The sequence below is a fragment of the Lytechinus variegatus genome, chromosome 13 (genome assembly GCF_018143015.1).
Source record: "Lytechinus variegatus isolate NC3 chromosome 13, Lvar_3.0, whole genome shotgun sequence".
Classification (NCBI taxonomy): Eukaryota; Metazoa; Echinodermata; class Echinoidea; order Temnopleuroida; family Toxopneustidae; genus Lytechinus; species Lytechinus variegatus.
The window spans coordinates 3,859,224-3,881,230 of NC_054752.1; the positions used below are offsets into that span (position 1 = coordinate 3,859,224).

The window sequence follows — 22,007 nt, forward strand, 5'->3', positions numbered from 1 at the left end:
TAAAGTGCTGACGATTGCAATTGACTGCATGACCCATGCAGGCTACTGCCTATTCCTGATCTGGATCTCGGGCCATCGGCACATGTTCAGAGTATATTTTACATTACATCAGCAAGAGGATCTAAACTTGGAAGTCCTCGTAATTCAATATCCCTTGATTTCTGATTGTATACGATTTACAAAGGTAAAAATATATATATTATATAGCTCTGGGGAACCTAATTGTTCTCTTCATTCATTTCTTTCAGAAAATATTTTAATAAAAGAGTTGCCAAAGCTGTTGTACATGTATAATTTCTCATATATATATATATATATATATATATATATATATATATATATATATATATATACACATTATATCAGATCGCTCAGAATTTCTTTGGAGTAATTTGAGAAGGACGTGTGCATGCACGCCGATACGTGTTGTATCACATGACATGTGTGCTAATTGTTGTTGATACTGCAGTTGCTATGTCGAGAAATAAATGGTAAAGATTACAACGTTGTTCAGTTTATTGTCAAGTTGCATGTGCATAAGGCCTATTTTACATCACCTATGAATGTGACTCAATGCAACTATTGTATGACAGTAAGTGTGGAAATAACATTGTTAATTGAACTTATAAACTAGAGACCGAGCCATTCTGTCACTCTCTATCGCATATTGTGGCTCTATCAGTGGCTTGTCGCCCCATAGAAGGATAGGCCTAGATATATATCCTTTGAGCGGTTAGCAAGTTCTTGATTTTACCAGCCTTATCTTTTAATTCACTTTGATTGTATTTTGCTGTATAAATCTGAATCTTTACCTTGTACAAAAATAAATAAATTCTTAGAGTGATTGAGTGCATAAAACAGCAATGACTGATCACATGCAGCGTCCTATTCATCTACGTGTAAAGAATTTACCTCGCTCTCCGAATAATTACATTGATGACCAGGGATTTCGGTGCAAAAGAAACATAAAAAATATATGTATACTTTGACACAAGTTGAATGATCTTGACCATGATGCCAAATCTTTAAAAGAATCTTGTTTCAATGGTCTCACAAGGTTTATTATAAAAACGATTTACCATTGAATTTTCGGCCATGCTTTATAAACATTCTCTGAGATAGATAATTTGAGAAATCAAGGGACAAAGCAGTAGGGGAAGGCGGGGTAAGTTGTGACAGTTTTTGCTTTTTGCATGTTAGAATTGAAATGATTAATAATCTTGTCGAAATAAGTACCTTGCCTTGAAATTTAATTCTTCTGAAATATTTTCCACCTATATATAACTTTCTATCTCCACACTGAAAGTCATCGTGACCTTTGAAAAAAACGATGTCAAATGGCTCAACTTGCCCCATATATGGGGTAAGTTTGAGCCACCTTCTGGGGTAAGTTGAGCCACAAAAACTATGTACAAAATGTATGAGGGGAGAACCAGCATGTCATTTTTTTTGTTTAAAGTCTTTTCACTTGCTAATTCTCTTTAAATACTAACATCCTTTAAAAGGAAAAGAGCAGTCATGTAAATTTGCTCCTTTCAGCCAGCATTTCAATCGATTTTTATGGTTTGTTTGTTTTTTAAGATACATTACCATAGGAATTACCATGGCTCAACTTGCCCCATGCTGTTTGGCTCAACTTACCCCAGTCCGAACTTAGTGCGATAATTTTGTATCCACACATTTATTATGAATCCATCATATAAAAGACTATGACAAGAATGAAGATCCATACCTGGACCAATAATGTTGTTATCATGTCTTTATCATATTTAAAGACGTGTGTGTTTATAAAGCACTTATCTATTTCACACTCTTTTTTACTTTTTTGGCTGAAATTCATATTTTTCCCTCTAAAAAACTACTTTTTGTTTCAAAGTTGAAAACAATATGGTGGGGTTAGGGGTTATGCTATGGGTCATCAATACATGACACCACCACAATGTCTGACTTATTCATTATTGGCCTGGGGCTGGTGGCTCAACTTGCCCCTATGCTCAACTTACCCCGCCTTCCCCTACAGTGCAGGCCTATTTGTGAATGTAACCCAGCTAGTACGATCGGGAACCCCAGCTATTTGACCAGGGTTGTTGCCTTATCACCCTAACAGACGTGATAAAAAGGACACTTGAACATAAATTGATGGTTTTTGCTTGGGATTTTCTTGATCTGATACACGGACAGAGGATAAGGCATCGCGGCGCAGTCAAAGATGTATTATGACTGGGAAGATGAGAGCGTTGAATTTGATGACGACGATATTGACGAAGATATTGACGACGAATCATTCGTCCTTCAGCATCAACTTAAACAGGCCGCAGAAGAACAGAAATTTAGAAAAGATAAGGAGAATTTTCAGGTAACTATTGGCCTTTACCCTTCAAACAGTACGTGTCATTTAACGTGTTTTGATTGGGGGTCTTTGTCTCGAATCTACTATTTGACCATAGGATTTGGGATGAAGTAATGTTTTGTAGCTACGCTGGGGTCACAGATGGGGGGTCGAAACTTACGAATAATAAACAATCACAATATTGCCGCTATCTTGAAATATGCATGTATTTTCTCAAATGAAACACATGGAACTAAGGTCAGCAGAGCTAAACTAGAACTGCACATAAATTTTCCAGGATTTAAGTGATATATCATAGCTCTGACCACGATCTGCTTGTTTCAACTCATGACCTAATTGACGGCGGAACACAGACATGACAGAAGGAACAGAGTAGAAAATACGAAGAGAATGTTACTCAGAGCGCAACGACAGTCACATATAAATGAATCAATTAACTAATCGATGAATTTCCATCTCCCATAGGTCCATGCACTGTAAAAATTAAGTGCTAATTTAGCAACTACAGTGCTTGTAATGTGACTGCACTACGAGTGCTGATTTTCTAGTTCAAATTTAGATTAGGATATCAGCACTCGTAGTGCAGTCACTCTACAAACACTGAATGAAGTGCTAAATTAGCACTTCATTTTCTACAGTGTAGGTAATACCACAAGCGGTGATCCGAGAAAGGGGCGTGTCCCATCCGCAGTCCAAACCTGAAATTTTGAATTATGTCCTGCATATAGCCTTTAAGAAAGATCGGTTTTGAAAAGATGGGCAAGAATTGTAGACACATTTTTAAATTGTTTTCTGAAATTATTCTTCTCTATGAATTTCTCCTCCTTACCCAGAACGCTAAACAAAACCTACTCCGTCAAGTGCGTATCAGCGAAGATGGATTATGCAGAGCGACAGGAACCCTGTATGGTAATCAACGTTACAGCGACGTCACCTTGGTCATAGGAACACGAAGGTTCCACGCCCACCGCCTTGTTCTCAGTGCATGGAGCGATGTGTTCAAGACGATGTTTTGTAATTCATCTTGGCAACCGAATGTTGACGAGCTTCGCACTGACACAAACGGACAGCCACGCCCCCAATGTCAGGATCTCGTCGAGGAACAATATTGCGAAGATCACTTTGGGGAATTCATCAAGTTTCTTTACACAGCATCGGCAGACCTGTCAAAAGACAATGTCCTGCCTTTGGGTCTCCTCGCCGACAAGTACTTGGTGAAAGAGCTAAGAGAGCTATGCGATGAATTTATCCTGGAAATACAAAACGATGTCTCGGAAGTTCTCAATCTCATTCATTCGGCGGCGGTATTTGGAATGTCAGAAACAGTAGAACTTTGCCTCAACAGTCTGCGATGCAACTTTAGTGTTCTTACATCAGATCAAATCCTAAGTCTAGAAAGCGGGCACCTTAGAAGTCTTCTCGACAGTGGGCCAAACCTGATGGTTGATGATGAGTACACTCTCTACAAGAAGATTGAGCCTTGGTTAGACCAGTGTCAAAGCGGAGAAACATTGCTCAGTATCATGAAGCTCATTCGGTTCCCCTATATGAATGCCCTACAACTGAGGAAAGTCAGAGAGACTCCCTCGTTCTGCAGAGCACAGGTTATGATGCCAGAATTACCCAGAGAATCTTGGCAGCACCAGGCATTGTATAACGAGGAAAATTATGAGGATCTTCCAGAAAACTTTCCATGGCCCAGACTGTACCTGGATTCAAACGATGCGTCCAGCTTCGATGGGTACTCGAGCGATCAACCTAGCCAATCGGCAATTAAAGTACGGATTGGTGAGCTTACACATGACAAATGCGTTTCTTGGATTGGCAAGCGGCTAGGACAACATCAAATCTTCAAAAAGGGATCTTCTAGGCTTAACATTAAGATTACCCGGATTCCAGGATCATCAAGAAGAGTCAATGTTGAAATTGGAACTGATATGAACTCAAATAAAAGAGTTCATTTGGGAGTACGTGCAGATGACTGTGATCGAGGAGACCCTTTCTTTTTTTCGAAATGTCTTCCTCCAGTGCAAGCAGCTGGTGTCCACCCATCACCTTACCATTCGACATACTCATACTCAAGCACGTCTAAGAGAAATGCACAATTCATACTTCCTAACTCGACATCTCATTCTGCGACATGGAGATTCTACGTTACAGCTGTTATTGAGGATGGGAATACCCAATAGTCCGTGTTTGGGTTTTTTTTCTTGAATTTGTTGGGTTTTTGATATCCCCCAATTTAGAAATTTTTCTATGGTCAAGTTGAAGAGACTCTAGCTTTGCCTTATTATTTTCCAAGAGATATCGATAGAAAGTAGTTAAAGTTATGTAATTTCAATATTCAATCAAGGATATCAGAATAACTCCACCTTGTGCTCATTATCCGATTTCAATCAAATCTATTCAGTTGACACTCGCACTAAAAATCAGAATGTAAATATTTTCAGCAACTATTCTCGCTAACTCTTTATTGTAAGTCAGAAATATAATAATTATGTAAGGGATCAGTGATTCCTATTTCAATTCATATCCATATACCCTATTTATCTGAACGTCGTGAAATAAATGATTCGGAACTATTTTCTGATTAAGCTTCTTTAGGTAATTTCATTTTTATCGATTGGCAAATATTTCTTTAGCAGCAAGAAAGCAGAAGATCACTAGTGGATACTGACAATAAGTACATGTTCGTCACTTTTTCACATACCTTGTATGTGTCCTCGCTGTAGAAGTTGTTGGAAGGATAGTACCATTTACCATTGTGAGGACATCTTGTCGAGAATCCCAGATCATTTGCCGTGCTTATTACTCTAAATTCCTTACATGGGTCATAAATATGAAATTCAGAAATTCAAAAATCTTGATATGGATTGGCAAGAATAACCAGTAAGTGGTGAGAATAAGGTGCCCGACGAAAAAGTGTCCACAAATTGTGACACAATTAACCCTAATCCAGTTATGTTTCATAAGAAACCCAAAGGAATACAATTTCTTAATAATTGTAAATGTCTATAGCAGTTTGTGTTTTATTTGATATCGCACTTTACTCACTCTTCCACGATGTATTGTCATGTGACTGTTGGTCATTTATTAGTCTAGTTTATGATAATTTTGTGAACAGCCTACTCTGTTTGTATATAAAATGTGCACATTTTTATGATTCCTGATCTTTATGATTTTGAATATACTAAATATGTTTCGAAATACACACTTCGTTATACAATTTGCATACTGTATATTACATTGATTTTGTATTTGTATCATATTAAAGATATTATTGATTGATTTGTATATTCTAAACATTGATGAAATGCCAATCGGAATAAATGAATGTTTAACTGAATTGAACTAATGTGCTATAGTTAACTACTGCACATCTTTTGAGTACGTTCCAGTGGGTTCACCGTCATCTGATTTCTTTTAATATAAACATGAAACTCATTGTTTCACTTTAAAACGAAGAATGCTGTCATTTTGTGATCATCACAATATTAAAATGGTGACAACGTTATGACCGAACTTCGTTTTATAGCGCAAAGAGAAACGGGAATGCTCAGCATAGTTCAACAGTTTGTGCCAAGCATCCCTACAAGTAATATGAAAATTTTTGTATAACCACTTTTTTATTAACAGGGCCGCCGCCAGGGCAATATAATCAAGAGAGAAAAAGGACTAATAGCAGTAAAATAACATGTTTTTAAAATAATAATTATTGTATCCTAGAATAACAATCCTCTAACTACTTCCATTTTATATCCATTTCTTTTCTTTCTTGTTTTTCACGTCTTGACAAAATAAAAGGGCGGTCACCTGAGCCACTTATGATATTCGCTGATTCAATTATTGAGTGTAAAATTCACCTTTTCGTATTTTTTTTCAACATATTAATGGGCATTATAATCAGTGATATGAAGATGAAAATGGTTGCGGTAAGAATGGTGATGATGATGCCGGTGATGATGGTGATAATGATGCAGATAGTAGTGGCGTATCTAAAGAGGGACAACTGGGGCACGTGCCCCGAGCGCTTCTTTCAGAGGGGCGCAAAATAAAACGGAAGGGGGCATATAAAGAAAAGTAAAACAAAAATTGAAGAGAAAATGCAAAGGAATAACTTGAGACGCCGAATCATGTCTATGATTGCAAAAAATCCAACTTAGAAAATCCAGTCTTAACGTTTTGATATTGAAAAATATATTCGCACTCGCATCGTTATGTTACTATTTTGACCGATCGTGGGATTCCTAAGTGAAGTTACATAATTATATCATACACTTTGAAAGGGGCGCGATTCTAGCACTTGCCCCGGGCGCCGTTTATCCTAGATACGCCATACCTCAGTCACATTTACTTTACGGCGAGTCCAAAACAGCCATTTTATTTATTTGTATTCAAACCACCTATATTATGTAGCTGGACAAGGTGGTACAAAAAAGGTAAAAAGGTTGTTTTCGACTCGCCGTACTGCCGCCGTAGAGCAAATTTGTCTGAGGTACAACGGAGATGATGATGATGATGGTAATAACTATGGTGGTGATAATCATTGTCGAACATCAAAGAATTTTTTTTTTCAATTTGTTTCCCCTCCACAGGGATTTTATTATTATTCAAACATAACAAGATATCTTTTCAATGACAAATCAAATTAATAACAATGAAATACAGTACAACAGTAATTGCAACAAATATATAAATTGAACTGTCAGGTTCACATAATAGTAAACAATTTAAGAAACAAGCGAGGAGTAAATGAACAATAATATTCATAAGTATAATTGTACATGGAAAGGGAACTGAACAGATCACCTCATGTAAACATGGCACGTAATTGAAACCATTTCTTTGTAAACTTTACCATTTTACAATTTGACTCTGCGATATATTTTTCATTCTTGAAATAATTCTGAAGTGCAAATCAAAGAAATGTCTCGATCTTGAAACATGGAACTGCTCCTCGTGTGTTGTATGAAACACAGACGTTTTTGAGGTACTTAGGGTGAAAACGATCGAGTCTAAACGAATGGAGTAAAATCCAATGAGCAAAATGTAGAAACGTTTCCTCAAAATCTGATACCAAATAACGGAGCTTCTGGAAATAATAATTGTTTGTGGAAATAATTGTGTGCACGCCGTCATGGGCTGGAAAATGTCCCCACTTTTCTTTTTTTTATTAAGTGAAATAAAAATTATTTCATATTTTCATACATGGTTGTATGATATGTCTCCATTGTAACAATGTTGCAGCAATGATTATCTTATTTAGAATCAGTATTCGATCCATTCCATTTTTTCATTCTTAAATAATAACAATATCAAATGCAAGCCTATATATATGAATTAATGGCAAGATATCATCATGAGCCGGCTGATAGCATAGAACTATTTCACTGAAAAATGCCAGATTAAAAAGAAAATATTACAACTTTGTTATTCCTCGTCCAATTGCGATTGAAATTTTAGTGTTCAGACTGACTTGACTTTACCTATTCAGATCTATTATTTTCTTCAAGCAGTGCCCCCTTAAACCGTTCAACTGAAAATATCGAAATTTCATATTGCTGAGTTACATAGGCCCGTATTCTGAAGTCAGGTTTAACTTACACCATGGTCTAACTCTGTGCAAAAATTATGGGAAGCTAGAAGTGTCAAAATTTTCATTAAGTTGTGTCTTATCATGCCTATGTTTACTGTGCTCTATCCTGATTCATCGATGGTGAAGACAATCCTCTATACTTCCTAGACAATTATGAATGATTTGAGAGCCAAATGAGCTGAAATATGACATCATTCTCTACTGTTAGTGATTTATATAACAATTGGATATCCATCCCTAAACCACAACTTTAAACCTGAGTTTAAGTTAAACTCGACTTCAGAATTCGGGCCATCATGTTTAAATCAATGCCTCACAGGTTTCATTTTCTATCATTAACTTTTGGATAGAAGACGCACAATGTGGGGTTACGATGATGAAGATGAACAATACCTTTCTCCCGCGGAATTACTCCGAGCAGCTATTATGCAGGAACAATTAAACAGGATCGCCTTTGCTATGGCATGCAGACCAAGTGATGATCAAGAAGAAGATACAGAAAATGAAGCACGGCAAATTGAGGTAATCATAAAGAAAACATCCACAGGTAACAGCTAGAACCAGAATGGTACCACCATTATTTCCACAATAACAAATTAGCAATATCCTTCTTATCAATCCTTTTCTCCTTCTTCCTCATCACCACCTTCTTCTATCGCGGAAGTGATTTACGGTACACCATGTGTTTAAAGTCCTGGAGGGAGTGAGATAGGAATAGGGGACAGTCAACTTGCCCGAGACGTCGAGTCTACTCTCCCGCTCCTGCTAATACCCATTTCGTCGACTCAAGCCTTCCACCCAAGTCTTCTCTCACCTACTCAAGCCTTCCACCCAAGCCTGCATACTACTCAGCTTTCCACTGCTTCTGGTTTATAGTCCTTTTAAGGACTATATATATATACACACGCATTTAGAAAAAATACTCTTCTTTCAAACCTCCACTTTCTCGTCTTTCCTCATTTCTATCCACTGTTCTCTTATCTCTGGCCCCAGTGGCGGACCGTGAACCGAAGGAGACAAAGCATGGGGGCACTGTATTGTTTGTGAACAATGCTGTGCCCCCCCCAATGCTTTGTCTCGTCCGGTTCACGGTCCGCCACTGTCTGGCCCTCCAGGACTTTACACATGGTGTACCGTACGTAAAGCACCTCCGCAATTGTTCATATACCACCATGCAAACCTTCTTCTACTACTACCTTTAAGACTTCTTATTCTTCTTCTACTACTGGCATCCAGTTTGGACAAACATATCTTCCCGGTAAGGGTGTGCAAGCATTCCATCATTCATGGCATGGGGTAGACGTCTTTTTTTTTTTGGGGGGGGGGGGGAGGGGGTGACATCATTACTGACTACAATCAATTCACCAAATAAATCAACTCCTCTGTCCCGTTTTCGAACTAGGAAAGAAGGGAATGCCCATGCCGACGGTTGTATTGCCCCTGTCGTGAGCACCTCATTCTTTGATTGACGCAGCATCTCCCATATTGATGTCTGTTCTATTTCGGTGAAATTCGCAAGGTCATATTCATCTCTAGCAATGACCCCTCTACACTGTAATTTTTGTCCTAAATTGGTGGGGCTAAGGGGGGGGGGGGTCTAAGCCCCACCAATTTCCCGGGGTTAAGCTTAGCCCACTTCGTTTTCACACTAATGCAAAAAAGCAGGGTTAGCCGGCTTATTGTGGTGCTAGCACCACAATTGCGGTGCTAAGAGATGCAATGTGAAAACGAAACAGTGCTAAGGAAAGTGGGACTAAGCATTAACCAATCACAGAAGTCGAATTGCACGTTAATCACGCTCTGTATGGTAAAATCATCGGTATTCATGAGCTAAGGGATAGTCCGGGGTTACGGCATTATCCACGGTTGAGCAGATAGTATGGGGTTAAGAAAGACAGTGTAAATCGAAAAAAAGATAGTATGGGGTTAAGAAAGACAGTGTGAATCGAAAAAAAAGATAGTATGGGGTTAAGGATAGTCCGGGGTTAAGGATAGTATGGGGTTAAGGAAATGCAATGTGAAAAGCAGTATCTTGTTGGTCTGGTGCCCGATGGAATGCCCCAGGACAGGGCCCTGTAAGAGAGGAAAGATCGAAGTCTGAAACCGACATCCATCCGCACTTGCTTACTGTCCTCGGTTGGTGAGGATAGCACGGCGCTACGTTATTCCATATTGTCCTCAATTGGGGATCCAAGTCTGATTCAATGGTGGTAGCTTCCAAGACTTCCCCAATTACCATAACTCGCAAGTAGGAATCAATGCAAAATATTCCATTGACTCCTGCTCTTTCATGATGCAAGCGAAGAATCAGTAGAGGAGTGTCTAAAAGTGGTTAAATGATGAACTGTTCCAAAGTCTTATTGCAGGTTACCTACACAATAGATATCTGAAACGAAATATGGCAAAGAAGGGCAACAAAATATTTACCCTTTTGAGAGAAAATAGCTTTAAAAGATTTAAAAGGGGGCTTGTAAAATGGAACGGATGTTGCCTCGAATAATCATTCGGGGACATCATGTCCCTCTACTCCAAAGAGAACAATATACGATTGATTATTTTCTTGCTTCAAAGAATCAGTACAAGTAGAACTAATCAAATTGCGCAAATATTGTTCTCCGATGGGATTTGTATTTCAGATCAAATTAATTTCAAAAACTGTTCTTGCCATTTCCCCATGGATTATATAAAATACAATACACAGTATTACGCGAATTTGGGGCAGATCATTTTCTTTTTTACATCTATAATTTCCATTCCAATAATAATGAAAATAAAAGGTATTTTCGAAAAACTGGGAGTAGCATTCTATCCAAGTAATTCCTAGTGATTATGGACTGTTCTCATGCGAAATAAAGATTAACAATTCAAAATCATTCCGCATGTGTCACTATTACCTCAGTTGTATTCATCAATTATTGAAAACACTTTCCTTTGAATAACAAACATACCTGGCCCTTTTTTATCGGTAAACATGACATTTCTTTGATTTATTTTGATATACAATAGTAATGAACCTGAAAAGCAACAATATTCCCCAGTCTTGATATTTAAAACAAATAGTTATGAATGCATTATGTGTCAACCCTTTCACCTACTTGGTTAAAGCATTTGGAAATGAATCAGAATTAATGCATATTCTTCTAATGTCACAATAGACCTCATGCATGTGACGTTATAATCTGATAGCGCCCTCCGTCAGAGTCTATATACATGTAAATACACGTAAATGGAGTTGTTAGAGAAGCACAAGCAGCAGATCATCAACCCCGTCATCAACGCATGCAAGGAAGTGACGTCAATAATAGCTATTCAATAATTCTCGTGGTTTTATCTTGCAGGAAGCAAGCCGTTTGAGGCAGTTGGGTCTTTCAGCAAACCTAGGGCTACACGTAGCAAAAGCCGAGCCTGACCTTGGGTGCTTTTTCAACCAACCTACCTACAGCGACACAATCTTACTTGTTGGAGCTTCTTCTTTCTATGCCCATCGCCTCATTCTTTCTTCATGGAGCAGTGTTCTCAGAGATATTGTCAAGATTCCAGATAGAGCCCGGGCTTCTGGTGGTCATGCAAATGGTGGCTTACAGAGGTACCAACTGGATGAGGAGCCAGATTGCTGCAGGGTGTTCGATACCTTTTTAAAGTTCATGTATACTGGAGAGATAAGCATCACAGAGGATACCATCCTGCCTCTGCTGCAGTTAAGCAACAAGTATAAAGTTAGAGAACTGATCAAGCTCTGTGACAGCTATATCGGAGCGCTGGAAATGGATGTCTCCTCTGCAATCTCGGTACTCACGCAGGCAATGAAGTACAAGATGGCGCACATGGTGAAATCATGTATCAATGTTGTCCGCACAAATCTCGAGCTTGTAACTGCAGAGCAGTTGAAGGCCTTCGACTCGTCATTGATCGTTGAATTACTGAATTGCAAAGACCAAAGTCTAGTCGTCAAAGACGAATTTTCCCTGCTGGAGAAATTGGTACCTTGGTTATCTGCTTGCCCAGACGACGAGACCTTCAAGACCGTCGTAGAGTCTATCCGTTTTCCTTTCATGACAGCTCTGCAGCTAAAAGCAGTCGCGTCGATTGATATCAAAGGGAGGTTAGAAGACGTCAGCCCAGATTTTTTTGCAGACGCCCTTGAGCAGCATTCCCTCTATCGAGAAGGATTTGTTGAAGAGCTCATCCAACCTACACCTGCTCCTCGGCTTTATCTGAACCCCCCAGAAAAGGTCTTTGGCAAGTTTCAATGTACAGCAGGACAGATTTACGACGAAGAAGGTTTTGTGGAGGTGCACTTGAGTTCCCCTATGACATCAAAGAGAAGCATTCTCAAAAAGATCTTAGTTAACGGTACAAAAGAGGGCACTATGAATCATTACAAAGTCCATGACGCGGAGAAATGGCTTATAGATGTAAAACCGTTTCCTCGATGCGATGAAAAGCAAGACCAATCGTATGGACTAATGATCAGCATTCTTCTGGATTCTGACCAAGAAATCCGTAACGTTCTTTATTATCACGACATTGGTGCAGTGGTTGAGAGGATCGGATGTTCATCTCGATATGTCCCGCACAACCGGAATATCGAGGTGGCAGTTCAGATCAAGCACGAAGACGGATCTAGTCACATCATTTCTTCGAAGAAATTTCTTCCGGCAGCGATGGTAGACCAACGTAAAGATTTTCAAAGAAGAGATGGCAAGGCTATTTTCTCTTTCAAAACATCGTTCTACACACGGTCGTGGGCAAGTCTACAGAATATCAAATTGAGGGTGTCTGCCGTCATCCATCATGTTCATCACGAGGGGCAAACTTAGGAAAATATTCCGGAAGAGAACCCGAAACCCTCCTCCAGTCCAGTAGGCCTTTTTTTCTGGACTTGGCTTGTAGATCAGACTCCACCAATAATTCTAATCATCGACACATTTCATCCGACAAGTTGTCAGGTCTGATAACTCTCCTCGTCTCGGGGGGTTGATTGGCTGTTAAGCACACGTCAATTTATAACTGAACCGAACTACCCTCCACCTCATTTTATCATTTGTTATAAATAAAACATGAATAAATAAATAAATAAAATTGTAAGTGTCGGATATGATATATTTTGTCGGATAAACGTCTGACAAGCCGTTTCATGAACCCACCCCTGGTTGTAAGTTTACTTGTTATTACTGGCGTACAGATGGAGGGGCTTGGTGATCATGAAACCCGCCTTCACAAAAAAGAACTAATAATAACAATAAAAAAAGAAGAAAGGAAAAAGTGAAAGTAAAGGGGTTAAATTTGAATATTAAAAAGTAAGAATTTGTTACAATATTACATTTTTGTATAAACAAAATGTCAATTTTTTTTCTCGCTCGCTTCCCTCTTCCACATTTGTTTTTGTTGTTGAAATTTTGCCCCTTAAGGCCATGTCTGGCCCTTCAATTTTTTGGCTCATTAATACGCAACGGTCAGAAATAATGGTCCCTGTATTTGGAATGAATTATCTTATGAATCGATTTCATTCACACCTTTTTCACCATATTAGAGATTCGATCGAAGATACAGTTGTATTTTAACATGCGAATAACATGTTTTGTGTGCGTGTGTATTTCATTTTATAATGCACGTATACTAATTAACGTAGAATGTGGCGCGTGTGTAAGTATAAGTTCGCTGTGTGTATTTGATGAATGAGTATTGTATTTGTAAGTCCAAACAATGTGTGTGTAACTGAATTTGCTTGTGTGTGTTTGTATTTGTGTTTATATTTTGTTTTTGTATTTTGCAGATCTATATTTCAGGTTTAATTGTGCCTATAACAGAAAGTACATCATGTATTTGTAAATGTGATTCAGGCAATCTATTGAAAATGTGTTACGGAAATATTCATATTCAGATGATATGCAGAATTTATTCAAGTCCCTTTTCTTCGTTTATTTCCTGAATTTAAGATTAATTTTCTTTTACTTTGGCAACTTTATTTTGTATGATTGAAATAAGTAAACTGAACTGGAACAGGTGCGAAAGAACACACCGGACCTGATTGGTGGTAGTGATGGTGGGGTGGGGATACGTGGAGGGTGGGGAAATTCCATTTAAAATCAGTCAGTGAAAACTAATGTAACAGCCACTAAACTTTTGTATCATTAGAATATTATGATGATTTAATATTAGACATTATTACTGAAACTTTACAAATCGTTTACAATTCATTTTTTTCGTGAGATGTTTAGTACACAGCAAAAACTGTGGTGTTAACCGGTGTACATAAATGACCACACCAGATATTCTACACCGGTGTTAAATCGGTGGTATTAGTTTTACACCTATAGGTGTTATTACAACACCATTTGCTGTTACATTTACATTCTTTGATGTTATGTTTAATCTCTAGGGTGCAAGTTTAACACCTAAGGGTGTGGTCCTCTATTAACACCAAGTGGTGTCAGTTTTAACACCGCAGTTTTTACAGTGTATTCTATTGATTTTAATCGATACAGGCTTAAATACATTGATCTTCAAACCGGCAATAGTAACATTCATCAAACTCTCTTTCTAGTCATAATTATCTCATGTGCACATTATAAAATGAATATTTGCCCCTTTGCATATTTTTTTTTTATTAAAGTCTAATAAAAGATAGGGATAACGTTTATTTTTTTTAATTTTGCTACTCCATCAAAACAGGTCGCGTTATGTATAGGAATGTTTACTTTTATCTTTCTCGTTTATGCATAATGTCCGGGAGGAATATATACTGCGTGAAAAAATAGATAAGAAAGAGACCATCAACTATGTCGTTGTCTTCTCTTAAAGGGGAATGGAACCTTTGGAACAAATATACTTGTGTAGAAACAGAAAAAATCAAAGAATAAGAATAAAGAAAGTTTGAGAAAAATCGGACAAATAATGAGAAAGTTATGATTATTTGAATATTGCAATCACTAATGCTATGGAGATCCTCCCATTGGCAATGCGACAAGGATGTGTGATGTCACTGATGAACAACTTTCCCTTTGGTGGGCTATAAAATACCCTCAAAATGTCTCTTTTTGCTTTTTCTAATGATGATACAAACTCTATCCATGATGTATTCTTAAAAAAATATGTAATACATGCCCTCATGAGTCATGATGTGATAAAAGAGGCAATTCAAGTAAAATATATATGAAAGTAATAAGGAGAGTTGTTCACAAGTGACATCACACATCTTTGTCGCATTGCCAATTTGCTATCTCCATAGCATTAGTGATCGCAATATTCAAATGCTCATAGTTTTCTCATTATTTGTCCGATTTTTCTCTAACTTTTGTTGATCTGTTTCTTTTATGTTTCTGTTTTCACACAAGCTATCTTGTTTCAATGGTTTCATTCTCCTTTAACAATATCTACCAACTAGTTGAAAGCGATAGTGCTTTCATCAGAAATCGAAACTTTTTGAACGATTGTTATTACGAGCTAAGAATATAAGTCGACATCGTAAAATGTATTTAAATAATTGATCACCAGTTATAATTTGTCGTAATTTTGGGAGCGCGTATGTACGTAGCCGTCGAGCCGAAGCAAATTCAATGTACCATCTCCAGTAGCATTGTAATGTTTGGATGAAAAATTACACTGACCTCAATCCATGACTGACATTCTCCAATAATTATGATTTACAGATTAATGCTGACAATTTTTTGATGATCAGTTTGCACTAAAGAAACGCTGTTTAAAAACTTCAGCACATCACCAGCTCTAACAACTACTCTTTAAACTTTGAAACAAGTTGTTTGAAAGAGTTTAAAACAACTACTTTCAAGTTTTAACAAAATTAGAGTAACGGGCTTAAATATTGTGCTTTTTGGGGTGAATGATTATAATAAAATGTTTACCAACAGCGCATCATACTACACAGTAAAAAAGCTGTTTAAGATTTTACACAACGCTGTTTACTAAATGAATCTTACAGTATTTGTTTAACCGTTTAAACAATCATGTTTAATTTATTAAAGATTAGATATTGAAAATTAAACTTTGTTGCTCAAGATTTAACTACTTGTTTAAACTGTTTAAAGAATTACTAAAAGGTTCATATTATAGTAAACAGCGTTGTATAATTTTTTTCTTTTACTGTGTAGTGTCCGTATATTTATTTTAAGATAGAAGATTAGAACTTCTTTACTATAGGTCCATGAATGAGGCAAAGAAAAAGACGTTATAACCCCTTCAAAGATGGCCAACTTGTTCTTTCTTCTCTATTTAAAAAAAACGTTTTAAAAAAACATCAAGCTAATCTATTTGCTGTTTTCATTTCTTCTCTTCGCCTGACTGGAATGGTTCGTTCACTTTGTCGAAGAAAGGACCTTCCCAAAAATCAAGCTCATCCTAGCTAGGCCCCTCTGTCATGTCTTTAGATAGTCCTCTTCTGGATCCTCTTTCCGACTAGCCCCTGGTGGTGAACGCCTTCTTGGGCCCCCTCCTGGATCGCCCCTGTCTGGTACGACGCCCCCTCCCTGGTATAGATAAGGCTCCTCTTGATGTAGATAGGGTGGGCGGAGGGCGTCTCCGGCTGCTTCACACCGTACCGAGGCAACGAATCCAGTCGAACTGGTGGTATTTTCAAAGATAAAGAGGAAACACCAGAAGTAAATATTAATTTCAAGAAATCATCCTTACTTATTTAGAAGAAAACCCATTGAACAATGCATGTTTCTTTATATTCACTTTTGATTAACGAAAAAGAGGGGTACTTTATTTCCCTAATTATGGCATATCTGCTGTATACGCTTCAGAAAATATTAGACTAGTTAAGATACAATTTTGCAACTATAAACATATCAATATAATAATAATAATAGGTCCATTTATATAGCGCAGCTACTATGTGCATATACTCTACTGCGCTTTGATAATTGGTATCATATTATTACCCCGGCTGTAGCTGAGCCGCCATATTAATAGGCGCTAAAGCGTTCAAGGAAAAATCCTACCGGGTACCCATTCACCTCACCTGGGTCGAGTGCAGCACAATGTGGATAAATTTCTTGCTGAAGGAAATTACGCCATGGCTGGGATTCGAACCCACGACCCTCTGTTTCAAAGTCCGAAGACTAATCCACTGGGCCACAACGCTCCATCATTGAAACCTGTTAAAATATCAATTTTGCATCCAAGTGTTTGTAGTTGTAGATTTTAGATGAACAACCATTTCTAAAATAATTTGTTTTCCTGGAAGGTATGTTTTGTTCAAAGGAAAATATAAAATGCACATCAAAGATATATTCCTCTGAAACGATCCATGACATTGATGAAAAACCCCCTTTTCATTACATAGGTTGAGTGTGAACTTACGGACAAGCTTAAATAATTCTTGTTTAATCCCGAATTACAGTTTTATTTGAAAAAAAATATTTATGTGTGCCAACGTGGCTGTATGTTTTTATTTAATTTAGATTTTAATTAATGCGACTGGACCAAATTCAAGAGAAAAATAGAATGCGGTATGATTGTTCAAATGTAATTTGTGACTTAATGAACGACTGCATGAAAAGCCCAAACTATAGGCATATAGTCCCACAAAAATCACTTTCCGCGAGTGTATGAAAATCGTTGAGGTTTCGGAGTCACGTGCTCAAAAGTTTACAAAAAGAAATGAACGAACTTGTATTCAATGAGTTAACATCTAATAAAGATTCCACGATTTTCACACAATGTTGTCCACGTGAGTCTTACTGTAGTTTTCTCGGTTTAAACAAGTATTTAAATCTTAAGCATCATATTTCATTCTTTAATATTAAATTATCAATAAAGAAATTGAACATGCACTCTTAAAAATTTTGGGCAACATCCTGTCCAAACAGCAATTGGTTAAAATTTTATCCAATCCTGGGTAGTTTTATAACCAATAATGGGTGCTTTGGGTGAAAACTAGACAGTATTGGTTGAAAACTACCCAGAGCTGAATAATTTTTTTAACCAACTGTTGTGTGGACAGTAAGTTGCCTTACATTTTAAGAGTGTGGTTGTGTAAACTGAACTACTTTGAGGTTCATTTAGTAAACAAGGGTGTATAAAACTTTAAACAGCATATTTACTGTGTAACTAAGTTCAGTGGCTCCGGGGTATTCTGTTCAACAATCCTTTGTGCAGAAGAGATACTATATATACGTTAACAACGTTCGATCCTCGCCCCTCAGCCCCCCTAATATATTCAGCTAAAAACATCCAGGTGGGTGTTTCATAAAGCTGTACGTAAGTTAAGAGCGACTATAAGAACGACTGGTGATCCTTTCTTGCGTTAAGTGGTATATTGAATGGGCGATGGTTTAGCCCGTAAGAAAGGATCACCGGTCGTTCTTAAATCGCTCTTAACTTACGAACAGCTTTATGAAACGGCCCCCAGGAGCCACTGAACAAGTTCACAGTAAGATTTTTGTTTCTTTTTTAGAACCACAGACGCATACCATCAGTCAGAAATGTCTTATCATTGCGCGCACACCTGCAATCTCTCACCATCTCCCACATCTCTCACACATCAACGACATTGCACTTTCCCACACCCACCCGCTAACACAGACCCGCGCGTCACATCCCCTCCGCACACATCCTACACACATTCCCTCACACACAAATCCAATCAATATACCTAAATCTCCCGGTCCGGTGCGGACGTGTGCGGTCATTCCATTACTCTCCATGGAACGAGCTGTCGGTGACCAAGCTGAAATCAATCCAAGCAACAAGAGCAGAATACTCCGGGCTCCCTTCATTTTTCTGATATATATAAAAAAAATCAGAACAGGAAATCTAATTAGGGCTTATTATAGTGATTTTCCCCTTTCATCTCAGTGTTTACCACGTGCTTGTAACATTTCATATACACATTGTTATACATGTTAAATGCTGTCACATATAGGCCTAATATGTATTAGCATCATGGCCGCAGACATAATGCCTTTTTTTTTGGGGGGGGGGGGTGGCAAGACACATAAAAGTTTGAAATAATTCAAACGCGAGGGAGCGAGCCCGTCTTAAGGGGAAAATTTGTATTTACAAAAGGAAATTAAAGGATTTCGTCCACACTTTTGGTGATTTTTATCAAAACTTTTCACTAAAAAACATTTAAGCAATTTATGAGGGGGGGGGGGGGGGTGCTGCCCCCATTTGCTGCGTACGGCATTTTTTTTGCAATAATAATATCCAACTCTTGTCTCAATTAAAATCCCAATCCATGCCCTTTCAATGTTATATCAAACACTGCAAAAACAGTGAACCCGGATTCAGAATAGAGCCATTGTATTTTAGCTCAGCACCGCTAGTGTTCGTTCATCCATTTGCGTTATTAAACACATTATGTTATCATAACAATTATTTAGTTTCATGTTCAAAGACCATTGACCATGCATGGTGTACGTTCGAAACCCGAGTGTTCAGTCCTCTCAGAAAACCGAGCACTGGTGTTCATTTTAAGTGTTAAAAATGCTCTATTATATCCGTTACGACACGTGATATGCGAAGAGAACAAATGGCAATGCAGTAAATTAAATTTCCTTTGATTTACTATAAAAAAATAAGCCTGTTCCAGATTATCTTTATCAGACCATTTGTTCTGATGAACGATGTCTTTTCCTAGGGATTTACATTTTTCAAACAGCCATAAATTTAGTCTTTCTTGTCCGATTTCTTTAAAACTTTCAACACTCTGTTTCTTCCACTGTATGCATTCACAGATATCATTTTAGTATCAAGGGGAAATTCCATTTAATTACATTAAGGGCACTTTCACAAAGCTGAAATTCGATATAGAAGGGAATTTCCCTATTTTCCTCGAAACCATGAAGTAGGCCAATAGCAATATGACTCAGGATTTCAAAATGGTACAGTTTGATGCAAGTTAATATACAAATTTTCGGCATTACTACTATGTGTTTTAAGATCGCATGCTCGATCTGTAATGAAAATCATGAGTCAGAAAAGATTGGAACCAGTGGGATTCGAACCTGCCATTTATAATGCTTGCCGACAACGACTCATTAACCACCAGGCTATTCTGGTTCACGGCTAAATCACGATAAACTGGAATTAAAAAAAATAGGAGTAATGCCGAAAATTTGTTTTCAAATTATAAATTTTTCCTATCAAAGCCTCATTATTAAGATCGCATGCTTGATCTGTAATGAATATCACCTGCTATTTATACTGCTTGCCGGGCAGCGTCTTATTAACCACCAGGCTATTCTGGTTCACGGCTAAATCACGATAAACTGGAATAAAAAGAAAAAACACAACGGAGTAATGCCGAAAGTTTGTTTTCTAATTATTGTTTCTCCCATTAAAGCCTCTTTATATTAACTTAATATACATAATCTGATTAGGGCTTACTCCGTGAATCATCATCTCTCGATATTGAAATAATATGCAAAAAAATTATATCAACTTACATCGTAGAAGCTGTGTATTATCCAGAAATTATCTGCTGAATTTACTTGTAGGCGCAGTGTTCTTTCACAATAATTATTGTTATAATTAGTACAAAAACTTACAATTTAGCGCGCGAATCGTTGGGCGTTATCTGCAGAAGCAGGTTGCTGGCCGATCGATCGATGGCCATTATGTTCGAAGGACAAACCAAATCGTGGGAATAAAATACAAGGATCATCTGTGGCATAAACAATTTCAAATCATTACTCAGCGTACTGCAATAAAAGGGATCTATATTCATTTAGGATTTTGATTTTTCAATCCACTTTGTGGTGGTGAAGTAATAACGCACGGTCATGTGTGGGCCTATACAGCATCCATCTATCTATCTATCTATCCATCCATCCATCCATCCATCCATCCATCTATCTATCTACCTATCTAAATTATATATATATCTGTCTGTCTATTCATCTATCTATCTACCTATCTATCTATCCATCCATCCATCTATCCATCTATCTATCTATCTATCTATCTATCCATCTATCTATCTATCTATCTATCTATCTGACTGTATATTCATCTATCTATCCATCCATCCATCCATCCATCCATTCATCATCTTATCAATCTCCCTATATATCCTTTCGTTTTATCGTTTTTTCTGTTTGTGTTTTCCCTGTATTTTGTTCTCTACTTTGATCATTCATTAATACAATAATGATTTCTAAAGAGAAAAAACACACCAACACACACATCATAACACACGCACCCTACTCTCTCTCTCTCACACATCATCACGCACACAACCCTCTCTCACACATACACCCTCACACACATAAACCTTACTTTCCCAAAACAAAAACAGATACATAAACTGAACAAACGTGCAATATTTCCCCATCGAACTTGTTAACAAAATTGCTTTCGGTGAACTCAAGTTAGTTTCATAGTTAAAAGATAACTGTTTTAAAATAATTTTCCATGTCAGAAATTCCTGAATTGGAATATGTTTCCAATTTAGGAGGTAAATTACGACCACAATTACAATATTATCCACCATCGCCATAAACATAATCAATATTATCACCAGTTTTGATAACCATCATCGTCTTTGTCAACATCATTGTCATATTGTTTATTATCATACTTATCATTGTCAACACCATAAACATTATCTTCATCAACATCAACATCATCATCATCACCACCATCATTACCATCGTCATAATCATCATCACCGCCATCATTTCATCATAATCACCACCACCATCACAATCATCATCGTCATCATCACCATCGTCACCATTTCATAATCATCATCATCATCACTTCACTATCATCACCATTATCTTCGTCCTCATCGACGTCACCATCATCAGTTATGATTACCATCATCACAATTATAATCATCTTCCTCACCATTATCATAAACCATAATCTTCGATAACATCAGGATCATCAGACCATCATGCTCATAATGGCCATGAGCATTGCAATCCCCATCCACATCATATAAATAACTATTAAAAAATAGTTTTTAAGTTTCGTCATCAATCTTTTTAATAGCTTTTTGCCACACTTTTCTTAATATGCTACACATACACACGTTTATCTTCATGATTTACATCGCATAGATCAATAGTACATTCCAGGAAAAACAAA

The 22,007-nt window shown here is 37.4% G+C and overlaps 2 protein-coding genes across 2 annotated transcripts; one reads left to right on the top strand and one right to left on the bottom strand.

The window, feature by feature from the left end:
- The first annotated feature begins 28 nt into the window (after positions 1 to 28).
- On the top strand, positions 29 to 12,945 carry LOC121426576. The gene is made up of 5 exons (XM_041622928.1): positions 29 to 184; positions 3,184 to 4,538; positions 5,886 to 5,945; positions 8,297 to 8,468; positions 11,285 to 12,945. Exons 1-5 carry the CDS (start codon positions 29 to 31, stop codon positions 12,764 to 12,766), a joined length of 3,225 nt encoding a protein of 1,074 aa, XP_041478862.1. The 3' UTR covers positions 12,767 to 12,945.
- A 3,298-nt stretch (positions 12,946 to 16,243) lies between these two features.
- LOC121426441 lies at positions 16,244 to 18,688 on the bottom strand. The gene is made up of 2 exons (XM_041622740.1): positions 18,565 to 18,688; positions 16,244 to 16,526 (listed from the first exon to the last, which is right to left on the bottom strand). The coding sequence occupies exons 1-2, from the start codon at positions 18,686 to 18,688 to the stop codon at positions 16,330 to 16,332; spliced, it is 321 nt and encodes a 106-aa protein (XP_041478674.1). The 3' UTR covers positions 16,244 to 16,329.
- Between the last annotated feature and the right edge of the window lie 3,319 nt (positions 18,689 to 22,007).